The sequence below is a fragment of the Salarias fasciatus genome, chromosome 5 (assembly GCF_902148845.1).
Source record: "Salarias fasciatus chromosome 5, fSalaFa1.1, whole genome shotgun sequence".
Classification (NCBI taxonomy): Eukaryota; Metazoa; Chordata; class Actinopteri; order Blenniiformes; family Blenniidae; genus Salarias; species Salarias fasciatus.
In genome coordinates, this window is record NC_043749.1 from 8734160 (window position 1) to 8746239 (window position 12080).

Sequence of the window (12080 nt, forward strand, 5' to 3'; positions counted from 1 at the left end):
GTGCGAGGCTCTTCAGCTTTGGGAAAAGTTGTGGGATGTCGGCTGTGCGGGCCCCCAGATGCGAGGGCCAGGGGTCGACGTGCAGGTGGAGGAGACCTGGTACCTGCAGCGCTATGGCTGCCAGGTCCTCCGGGCGTAGTCCCGCCACGCACAGAGTGAGGCTCGTCACAGTGGCTGGAATGGAGGCAGCATACATCTTGACAGGCGGGCCTCTGACGACGACCAGCGAAGACAGCTGAGAGAAATGACGCAGCCATGTTTGCAGATGACACCCATGAAATGACCACTGCTCTGACGCCTCGTGACACGTTCTCTTGTAGAAAACAGCCAGACTGCTCAGGCCAGGCATGAGCATCATGACATCAGGTGGAAATGAAAAGTCCCAACAGTCAATGAGCTCCAAACTGGACAGGTCTGCGGTGGCGGTCTGCCTGCGGGTCCACTCACACCGGCGAGGACTCGATACAGGAGCCCTGCTAAAGTCACAAACTGCTGGGGTGACAGAAACAGACAGGCGCTTCAGTTTAGGCAGGTGTGTGATCATGCTTTCAATCACGCAAAACGTTTCTCCGTGGACTCGCATGTGGTGGCAGGTCAGAGAGGTCAGGTGTGTGAACTGGGAGAGAGCAGAGATCACTCTCTCCGTGGACGTGATGGGAAAAGTCACACCACAGATGCTGAGGTGAGTCAGCTGCTGGCCTAGACATGGCGGGAAGAAATCTGACACAAGGTCACTGCAGTCTCTGTTTCTCACAACCAGGCGCTTCAGGTGAGGGAAGCCCCTCAGCTGGGACAGGCTGGTCTGGGAGTTCAGGTCCAGGACCACCGTGGACAGATCAGGAAGACACAGAGACAGCCGCTTCCAGTCCTTCGCTTTGGCACTTTTCACCACCGCACTGAGGACTTTCCTGCGACGGAGGCTGGACCAAAAGTCAGAGTTGTACGAGCCTCCTTTAAACCGAAGAATTACAGTCCAGCCTCTCCACAGAGACGCGTGGTCCACCAGCCTTTTGAAGAACTTGCACGACTCCCGGATCCGGAACTTGTCTGACACCGAAAGATGCCCGAAGATGAGGATCCAGACCTCGGCTGGAAGCTGCGGAGGCGGCTGTGCCATCAGCCAGGAGAGCGGCTCGATCACACCCACACCCGGTGCTGTTTATTTTCTTTTTGCCATCAATCCAAACCTAACTATCCCCCCTGTTCTCACACCACGTTTTTTGCATGCAGTATTTCTTCTTCTTGGTGGCCGCGCTTAGACGAGGTTTTGAACGCTTCTGCCACCTGCTGGTGTGGAATGGTGTCGCTCGTCTCTTTTTTTTTTTCTTTTTTTTCTAGGATGCAAAAAAACATTCAAAGCTTGAATATGACCCCTATTAAAGGATAGACACTGTGTTTTGACGTATTGGAGTACGTGACGCTGTCTTTTCAGTCAGGACTTTTTAAAGTGTGTGAACTGGAAACACACTGGAAGAACATGTGCTCTAAGTTCAGGACTTCCTGAGAGCTGTCACAGGCTCGTAAAAGCAAAGAGAGAAGTTGTTTGTGTTCATGGTCATTTCAAATATGTATATTTCACATAAAACAAGCCTTAAACTGACATATGACTTTGTGCACATAATATGAGCCTTGCATTTACATGTATTCTTTTTAGGTTCAAAGAAAGCATGTTTTATTGTCTCCAAATAAAGGTTGTGATATTTTCTTATTTGTCTAGTTTATTCTGGCACACCTTACTTAACACAGATTTATTTTACAAACGTTTGAAACTATCGTCCTGTTTTCTTCTCAGTTTTTTTTTTTACCATATTGTTCCCTGTTCCTCGTTTCTTCACCTGTAGTTTCTTTTAATTTCTGTCTTAGAAATTGACCCAAACAATTATTTTAAACTTTATAAAGAACAATTCATGAACAACTGACAAAAAATGTCATGTGCAGTTGTGACTTGAAGTCAACTTTGATTGACACAGAAGTGCTCCAATAGCTCAAAGATCCCGCCCATAGCTCGCCTGTGATTGGTCAGTTCTCATAGATATATAATCCTCGTGCGGAATTTCTCTTCCTCTTTCTTTCACGCGACCCTATCGCGAGGTGAGTGGATGTTATCCTCTTTTCTTTCCAAACCAAAATTATGATTCATCCAAATTTGATAAGACGTAGAGGATCGAATGCATCTGTTTATGGCTTTTCAAAGTTCAGCGCGTGTGTTTCGTTTCTTGTGAAAGTCCCGATAGTCTTGTTAATTTGAGCGCGGCCTTCAAATATCACGCTAGCTTAGCATTAGCCAGGGAACGTTAGCTTCTGGCCACATGTCGGCAAAGCGCCTGTTATTCTTTGGTGTCGTTTCTTGAACTAATCAGTCTTCTTTTCCGTCTTCAGATTTCACCTTGTCTTTAAACCAGCTGTTAAGCGATCCTTGGAAGCACTGCAAAGATGCCCAGGGAAGACAGGGCCACGTGGAAGTCCAACTATTTCTTGAAAATCATCGTAAGTATCAATATCTGAAATTTGAAATCGAAAACAATTGCTATATCCGGTGGAATTTTCTTAGAAACTGTCTGATTTACAGTGGTCTGCTTGCAGCAACTTTTGGATGACTACCCAAAATGCTTCATCGTGGGTGCAGACAACGTGGGCTCCAAGCAGATGCAGACCATCCGTCTGTCTCTGCGCGGAAAGGCTGTCGTGCTGATGGGTAAAAATACCATGATGCGCAAAGCCATCCGTGGTCACCTGGAGAACAATCCTGCCCTGGAGAAGTGAGTGTAATGCCCCTTTCTTCATCCCCAAAATACCATGAAGCAGGATATCTACAGTGCAGCTGTTGTGGTGCTGTTTTGTCGTTCCCCCTGCTAACAATAACCTGTTTCCAAGCTATCCCTGTCTGCCTAACACCCAGACAGCCAGGGACGCAAGGTCTCAGACAATTTCTGCTGTTCATAACATCTTTTTTTAAAAGTTTGGTTCACATGTTTTAACCCTTTAAGCTCAGACCGGCCCGCCGGCGGGCCGGTCAACTTCTCCCGATCATTTATTAATTATTTTGCATATTCCACAGACGTACTATGTACCGTTAGAAAGCTGATATTCTCATGAATCCGCTGGTATAAACCACTTTCAGATGTGATTACCACAGCGGGTAATATAAACACATTTGTCCAACATACAGCAAATTAAGTAAACAGCGCAACTCACCTTTGGAGGCTCATAACTGATCACAGACGATCCATAATCCAGATAATCCAGCAAAAACTGCCACAGTACAAGCGTATGCATCCAGGCAAAGCTAGAAAGTATAGCCTTTTGTCCAAAACATGTCTTGAAATAAGCAAATAATCCAGAATTAGACGCGCCACCGCGCGCGCACGCGGAGAGACGCGCCGCGTGCGCGTCCGATAATAATCCATTTTTTTATCAGATAAAAACATCCAGACGTCTCTCCCTCGTGCTGAGGATATCCAATATGGCGACTGATCGGTTTCCGTTGCTTATTCGTCAAATTTCAACCAATCAAGTGACTCATCCCTCCCTCCGATGGCTATCCAGCCAACCGCTGCCGAAAATGATGGACCCACGTCATCGGTCGTCATCACTCGTAATCAACGTATTCTGAGCCAATCACATCGGTAGAAACGTTTGACTGACAGGGCTGGTAGCCAATGAGCTTGCTGAATGGCTGGCTGGCCCGCTAGCGGGGTTTTGGGACTTCTCAGAAATCTGCTGAGGGATGCACCTGCTGTCTATCCCTGCTCCTCTCAATCTGAGGGCCTTATCCCACACTGAAGCCTATCTGAAGTGATTTTTTGAGTACTTTATGAGTTTTTGGAGTGAAAATAATGTAAAAATGGGCCAAAAACCAACATATACCATTGTACAGAGGGCATCCAGGGGGTATACAGAGGATGTCCAAAATTGACCCCACCGGGGCATAGCAGTACAAATACATGTGTGAAACACTCATTTCTTGTAGTACTGCTCTGAAATTTTGACCTGAACTATGTAAGACCCCAGGCTTTAGCACAATTGTGTTTTCAAGCTCGCACAGTGCTTCCAGACTTATTTCCAGGTGTTTTAAGAGGGAAAAAATTCAGGCGAGAATGAAATTCATCCTAATTCAGTGTGCTGCAACATAAATAAATCTGTGGCAGTAGCACCTAGAGTAATTCTGACTGCACTGGGTGAAAATACAGGTTGTCAGCTTTCAAATGAGACCCCAACCATGCATGTACTCCAAACAGTTCAAGAACAGCATTCAGTTTACTTTGGGTACGTCTTTAGTTGAACTTTTAGGCGAAAATGGCCCCGAGCTTAAAGGGTTAACAGCTTGTGATATTTTACAGGCTCCTGCCCCACATTAAAGGAAATGTGGGCTTTGTCTTCACCAAGGAGGATCTGGCTGAGGTCAGGGACATGCTGCTGGCAAACAAGGTGAGACTTCAATCGCCTTGTGCACTGACGTCCAATAACCATAGGTCATGTGATTCTTCAACAAAAATCGTTCTATGAGAATAATTGTAGTCTCTTTTGAGCTCCGTGAATATCCGGACACTTTGTGGTACAAGTAATGTAATTACGTGCAGCACCTGAGTCAGTTGTGACCATGTGGAGATGCAGGATTAGTTACAATACAGCTTGTGCAGTACTGTGTTGTCGTTCCCCCTGCAAACAGCAAAGTGTTTCCTCGCTATCCCTGTCTATCAACTTCCCTTTGACTGACAGGGACGTAAGGTTTCATACACTGTTTAGTCAGGTCATTAAAGCTGTAGGCTAATCTGCTCTCTTGATACTGAAAATTGGTTTTCCTTGATGTCCTAGGTGCCTGCAGCTGCCCGTGCTGGAGCTATTGCTCCTTGTGATGTGACGGTGCCAGCCCAGAATACTGGTCTGGGTCCCGAAAAGACCTCCTTCTTCCAGGCTCTGGGTATCACAACCAAGATCTCAAGAGGAACCATTGAAATCTTGGTGAGCACGTTGAGCATGATCAGAGCATTGGTGTCTTAATGTGAAAGTGTTCAGTCGGTAACCAGTTTGTCTCGCTCTCCTGTCCTCAGAGTGACGTCGGTCTGATCAAGACTGGCGACAAGGTTGGTGCCAGCGAGGCCACGCTGCTCAACATGCTGAACATCTCCCCCTTCTCCTTCGGACTCATCATCCAGCAAGTCTATGACAATGGCAGTGTGTACAGTCCTGAAGTGCTCGACATCACTGAGGCTTCCCTGCACGGCAGGTTCCTGGAGGTGGGATGCAGAAATTGTTTTTTCAGCTTGTAGCTAAAGCCCAGTTTTCCATTCTTAATTTACTAACTTGTTTTTTTGTTTTGTAGGGTGTGAGGAACATCGCTAGCGTGTGTCTGGAGATCGGATACCCCACACTGGCCTCAGTGCCCCACTCCGTCATCAATGGCTACAAGAGAGTCCTTGCTGTCGCTGTGGAGACAGACTACTCCTTCCCTCTGGCAGAAAAGGTATAACATTTGTATCGTATATCTAAATTGAGTAATCCATACACTTGCAGGATAGGTTTCGATGTAGCCTGTTTAGTGCTGCATTGTCGATCAACCTGCAAAAAGCAACATGTTTCAACTTTATTCCTGGCTGTCACTACTTGTCGGTCAGGAGCACTTTGTTTCTGACAAACCAGATTAGACATTTAGACAAAGTTAATGGATTAGGCTGGAAACTGATGTCTGCACCACTTCTCTCCACAGGTGAAGGCCTACCTGGCTGACCCATCTGCCTTTGCTGCTGTGGCGGCTCCTGCAGCAGCTGCTGAGAGCGCTGCGGCTCCGGCTGCTGCTAAGGAAGAGGCAAAGGAGGAGTCCGAGGAATCAGATGATGACATGGGCTTTGGTCTGTTCGACTAAAAATACAGCGAACAGTACATGATTCACTTCAGAGTTGAGTCAATAAAAATGTCTTTGAAAAAACAAATCATCTCTTGTGTATTGTTTAATCTTAGCTTACTGGTAAACTTGGTGCCAGTATTGGATATGTAGCTTGTGTATGCCTTTGGTCTTGAGCAAATCAATGCAACTAATTCTCCAGGAAAGTCTTGGTAATAAAGGCTTGCTGTTACACCTAAACTCACAATTATAAGTTGAAGTTGCAGGAAATGATTGAGCAGTAGTGATGGCAATCTGAAGCTTTCTGAAGCAGCAAAGCTTTCAACACAATTGTATTGAAAAAAGGTTCAGTACTCGAAGCTTTTCAAATCAGAGCCCAACAAGGACCCCTGGTGGTGAAAGTCAAGGAAAGCATGTCATGTGTCAGAGCTGAATGAATGAATGTGATGTATGAGTAATCACATGTTTTAAATTATTGAATGATTTGTCCACATCACTAAAACCTAGTGTAGCTAATATTTTGATGTCAGCATTTCTATTGTTCATTGGCCAACTTGAATAAAGATGGGGATGAAAAAGCAGAGTGTTCATATGCATGACTGAATGTGTTTGAAGTGACCAGTACATTTGCTGTGTCTCACATAACAAGTCAGCAGCAAGCTGACTTATCATTTGAGACACAGCAATTATTAAGGCATCATGAGAGATGGTGGAAGTGAACTGATGTTGGCAGATGCTGGCCACAAACTAAACACTGGACCTAGAAAAATAAATTACAAATGAGGGATGTTTTTTAAAGAAGGGATTTGGTCTGACAAAACAATACTTTACATATGACATATGCAACTTGCAACCAACCACCCCAAATAAATTTCAAAGTCTAACATTAAGAATGAACAAAATGTAGGCATAACACATTTGCTCATAACACCATTGTTGGGTGAAATGAAATCAAATCAAAGTGTTCCCAAACTTCAGAACGTCCTCTTTTTGCCACAGGCTCCATATCAAATCTATATTCACTGTCTCTCACTCTCTCTCGACTCACAAACCGCCTCCACAACCCACAAACAGCTGCAGCGCCTTTTAAACCTGTGAAGCAGCGGCTGGAGCGTCACGTGGGTGTGCGCGAATGAAGCTTCAGACGTCACAGATCACGTGATTATCAGGAAACGAATCAAGCTCCGACACAAAGCTCCACTGAGAAGAGGTTCATTTTTTCAACACATGCTTCGAAGCTTCGGTGTCACGGTTAACATCACTATTGAGCAGGTGCTTTAAGTTTTTGGAGCTGGGGTCTGGAACTCTGGACCCACATGTGGCTGAAGTCCCTATGGTGCCTCCACAAAGCTGTCATAAGATGAAATAAGAATAAACCTATTTAGTTTAGTTATGTTCAAAAAGTACCTAAATGGAAAAATTGCTAAAACCACAAGGCGGGGGGCGGGGGACTGGCTTAAAAGCCTGCAATGTTTAGAATTTCTAAAACCATAAATGTTTGGGTAAAGGCATAAATAACTGCTTAGAAACAAGTAAAATGGTGAAAGCAGCTAACATTTAAAAATTTTCAAAACTTGGAAAAAAGGGAACAAAACTAATCAGATGTAAAAATAGATTAAATGTGTTCAAATGTGCACTATCCTGAACTGTAGTTAAGACTTAAAAATGCAACATTGAGATAGTTTTTGTAAACTTTATGACCTGTACTAACCTCATTTTAAATGTTTAGTGTGCTTTGTGGGAGACCAACTGGACTTGGTGGAAAGTTACAAAAAATGGCTCTTTTGGTCATAAAGGTCGCAGGCCTCTGTTTCAGAGCGTTGAACAGCGAGTCTGGAAATGTTTTTTGTTTTGGGGGTGAGGTAGAGGGGGACTGCCGTTTCGACCAACCATAAATATGCATATCAAGGCCTTTATACATCTAATATCTATTCGACCAACTGTGCTTCAGAAGTGACGTAAGCCAAAAAGTAAACGCCTTAAGGAAATGACGTTTCTAAAAATTTCCTGTTTGGGTGTGTCGCCTTCAAAATAATGCTATTGAGAAATCAACCAACTTGAACTCGGATGTGGTTGGTTGCAATGCATGATTTCTACGCTTGCAATTCAAATGAATCAGGATTTCACTTTGATTTAAAAGTTTTTGTAGCACTATATTGTGCTGGGGATTCGGAATGCCATTCCATTCAATTAAGTTAAATCAGTGCAGAGATTCGTTGTGCCTTTTATTGCCACAAGAGCCTTTTATTGTGAAATTTGGCCGGAAGTGGTACTGCAGTGGAGCTCGATGTACAGCAGCTTCGGGAGTATCGTCCGCTATGGCTGAGGTGAGAATTTAGCTTTTTCTGTGTAATTTTAATGTATACAGGGAAGTGTGTGTCATTGTGTTTCATCGTTGATGAACAATTGCTGTCGGTTTTGATGAAAGCTGGCGCTGCCATGCTTTTCCGTGGCACATCAAACGCGAGCTAACATGTTATGAGCTAACGTTAGCGCACACCGTGGCGTTTAATGTAGAATAATTAACGAAACAGTCTTACTCAGATGTTGACAGACGGTGGTCTGGATTGGTGTACGACAGTACATTTGTTTCTGTTGTCATGAATATCTTGGTAATGACGCTGTTTTGGTCCAGTGTCGCTGGCATCAGTCTGTTTGTGTTAGCGTCCACAGTTCAGGCAATAATTCTTCTTCTGTATCCAGACCCACAGCTTACAGGACCTCCAGCAGCCTGCCGTCTCCTCCAAGGTCTTCATCCAGAGAGACTACAGCTCAGGAACCATATGCAAGTTTCAGACCAAGTTCCCCACGGAGCTGGAGTCCAGGGTGTGTGTTCCAGACAGATCTCTCACTGTGTGGACTCGGTGTGTGTGTGTGTGTGTGTGTGTGTGTGTAATCTATGGCTGTGCTTCCAGCTTGATAAGCAGCAGTTCGAGGAGACCATCCAGACTCTGAACAACCTGTATGCCGAGGCCGAGAAGCTCGGAGGCAAGTCATACCTGGAGGGCTGCATGGCGTGTCTGACTGCCTACACCATCTTCCTCTGCATGGAGACTCACTACGAGAAGGTGAACCTCCCTCACTTTGAAACACTCTTGTTTTTCCTCTGGTTTTTGACTGTATTCACAATATTAAGTGTTTATCTCACCCTCCCTATTTACAGGTGTTAAAAAAGATCGCAAGATACATCAAGGACCAGAATGAGAAGATATACGCTCCCAGGGGCCTGCTGCTGACCGACCCCATAGAGAGAGGCCTCAGAGTCGTATCCTTTACTCTGCTTATGTGGGCGGAATACAGGAATCTATGTGTGAGTGGTCATGACTATGACCTGTACACAGGTCAGCCAAATCAAATGGGGTAGACAGTGTGTTATTAGCTGTCAGTAAAAGGTTTTATTGTTCTGTCTGGAACTGTAGTGAATGTAGATGTGAGTGGGGATTTGTCTGCAGGATCCATTCAGTTTCATTAACTTCAGAGGAGCTGGGTTTACACTTGAAAGGCCCCGATCTTTACCTGCGTGTAATAGATCCCACAAGTCTCACTAAAATCACATCAGAGCCTCTCTACAGATAGTGTTTGGCTTCTGTTAAAAACAAATCTCAACAATTATAAGTGTTTCTAATATAAGCAAATGATAATGGCATTTACATGTTTAAGAAGTAACTATTTTTATAGTTCTTTTAAATGTGTCCCTGTTCTTTAATTCTGTGATTATAATTCTGGGACCTTTCCTTAGCTTGCCCTCTTCCAGGTTGAAGTCACCATCTTTGAAGACAGAAGTATTGGCTCTGGAAGATAAAAGTTGTCATCACCAAAAAGTACTTTCAGTTCATCGAAAATGTTTGGATGGTTGTTGTCACTGTTTTCTTTGTATAATTAAACCACATTAACCTCATTATTTAACACTGGCCATAGTGGTGATTGCCTGGTTACTATATAATCACTTCATTTTTAATTCAAGATTAAAAAAAAAAACTGTCTGAAGAGTCATCTGGAACTTTGTTCTGTCTCTAACCTTTCTTTTGTTTCTCTGCAGGCTGATGGACTCTGACCAGACACCCTTCATCTGTGTTAATCTGCTTCCTGAATGATGTACATACGTTCACTCTGATTCTTGTCTTTTGTTATTTAAGTACTCTCCTGTCTGCCTGTCCTGATCCCTTTTGTACATGTGTTTTTATACATGATGAGACAATGTGGAGTTGATGACCTTGTTGGTAAAGACCAGTCTTAATGATCAGTGCCATTGTGTTGAATGCCACTTTTTTTCATCGTGGTAATTCAGAGTGATTCGACTTGTTTTGAAATTGACTAGATGTCACGTAATGTGTAAATGCCAAGATTTGAAATAGGAACAGGTTTTAGTCCGAGCCTTGTGGCGCAGTCAGTAAACGGTGTGGTTGTGGGTAGTAGTCCACTGTATTAACATGATGGTTATGTCGTTTGCCGGGGCAGATGTGTTCTTATCTGTGTATGAATAGTATCTCGTTGAAGGATCATTTCTTGTCACGCAAACATTAAGTTCAGGACTGCAGCATGTTCACTGTCAGTAAGCATGTTGGAACTGAATCTCTTCTCTCAAACTGTGTTCTACAGACTTCTACCACATGTTTCCAGAAAGTTCACTTCCTGTGTTGCAGATGTCGTCACATTCTTCATGTTAACCAAAATTCCTGAAATTGTAAACACTCCACAAAAAAGTTGCCGTGGATTGTGTCCGATACAACTGGTCGACTTTTCTTACTATTGTTATGTTTTATCTAAATAAATGATTGTTTCCTGAAAGTATTCTCTATTTGATCTCTCCACAAAAACACACGACTCGTCCTCTGCATAACTAGATCACAAGTATTGTTTAGATTGTAATCTTGTATACAAATGTCTCTAAATTTTTGTTTAGAATACAGATCTGTTCTATATCCAACAGGACAGACAATCCTAATTTGAAGCATCTAATTAAAATCTGCAAAGACATTAAAAAGATACCTGTGATTAAATGTTGGGTCATCACTGAAAACTCGTCTGGGGAAAACAGAACTTCTATCAACGGAAATTGATGAAAGGGGGAATGCAACAACAAGGAACAGTTGAAGGGGAAATATCCCTTTGGGCTTGAGAAGTGTGGAAAAATGGCTCCATGATAAAAATATAGAGGCATTTATTCCAGTAGAATAGATGCAGCTGTTTATAGAGGTCAAATGAGAGAAGTCTGAAGAAAGAATGAATCAAAATTATGTCTGCCAAGCGATTCATTTTTCAAAATTGTGATTAATTACATAATTTCCAGTGAATTAGGAATTGTCGTGTGTTAAATTGAATGTTTAAAATTCTTTTTTTTCAAGGCAGTTTTTTTCTGTGAGAAACTAATCTGTCAGTGAATACAATTTGTTTCCTTCACCATCAAAAAGCACCCAGAAACTGACAGGAAGAGACCTGGTTGACCCGAGGTCGCCACAGAATCAGAAGACAAGTTTCTGAGAGTTATCTTGCATGATAGATGGCTCACAGGAAAACAGCTTGAAGCACAGTTAAATAAGTGAGTCTCAGTTTCCACTGTGAGGAGAATACTTGGAAATGCAAGCTTGACAGGACTAGTTGCAGCAAGAAACCCACTGAAAAGACATCCGAATGAGACAGAAAGAGGCTCATCTGAGTCAGGAGACACGGAAAGAAGTTATTATGGACTGATGAATCAGAATTTGACATCTGTGATTCATCATTGAGAATCTTTGTCTGTCATCTAGTGTGTGAAAGAACGGCTCCAGTGTGTGACATCAACCCTCAAACATGAGCCAGGAGCTGTGAGTGTCTGGAGCTGGGCTGCTGGTTCCAGATTGGGTGACTTGTACGGAGCGAGATGAACCCTGAACCAAAATGACGACCACATCACTGCACAGCACCAGGCAAAACCCTCGGATGTGTGTCCAGTGTTGGTCATGGGTTCTTCCTACAGCAAGATAATGACCCGAAACACAAGTCCAAGGTATGCAGGAGCTATATCACTCCATCGAGCTAGTTTAGGATGAAATGGAAGAGTTAAGGCAAAGAAACTGACAAGCGCTACACGACATGCGAACTAATGCAACAAAGTTGGAGGAATAATTTGAAAGATTTGAAGGTGGAGACAAAAACTACAAGTGCGTGTGTTTGTTATTTCAAACTTGTTTTCACGCTAGAGTCGCTTTTATTGTGAAGGGAGCAGACGGAAGTGCAGCTCCATGTGTTTCCGGTGGGC

At 43.6% G+C, this 12080-nt stretch overlaps 2 protein-coding genes and 2 non-coding genes across 4 annotated transcripts; all 4 read left to right on the top strand.

Annotated features, from left to right (window-relative positions):
• Positions 1–79: 79 nt before the first annotated feature.
• On the top strand, positions 80–10630 carry LOC115388118 (golgin subfamily A member 7-like). The gene is made up of 7 exons (XM_030091060.1): positions 80–85; positions 8138–8169; positions 8546–8668; positions 8758–8910; positions 9006–9107; positions 9597–9663; positions 9882–10630. The coding sequence occupies exons 2-6, from the start codon at positions 8161–8163 to the stop codon at positions 9642–9644; spliced, it is 435 nt and encodes a 144-aa protein (XP_029946920.1). The 5' UTR covers positions 80–85; positions 8138–8160; the 3' UTR covers positions 9645–9663; positions 9882–10630.
• rplp0 (ribosomal protein, large, P0) lies at positions 2055–5926 on the top strand. Its single transcript, XM_030091058.1, has 8 exons — positions 2055–2091; positions 2380–2487; positions 2584–2759; positions 4341–4428; positions 4816–4962; positions 5052–5237; positions 5324–5464; positions 5708–5926. Exons 2-8 carry the CDS (start codon positions 2434–2436, stop codon positions 5861–5863), a joined length of 948 nt encoding a protein of 315 aa, XP_029946918.1. The 5' UTR covers positions 2055–2091; positions 2380–2433; the 3' UTR covers positions 5864–5926.
• Positions 2800–2927, top strand: LOC115389355 (small nucleolar RNA SNORA63). The gene has a single exon (XR_003931584.1). It is a non-coding gene; the product is annotated as a small nucleolar RNA SNORA63 (small nucleolar RNA).
• On the top strand, positions 4609–4739 carry LOC115389354 (small nucleolar RNA SNORA63). Its single transcript, XR_003931583.1, has one exon. It is a non-coding gene; the product is annotated as a small nucleolar RNA SNORA63 (small nucleolar RNA).
• Positions 10631–12080: the final 1450 nt, after the last annotated feature.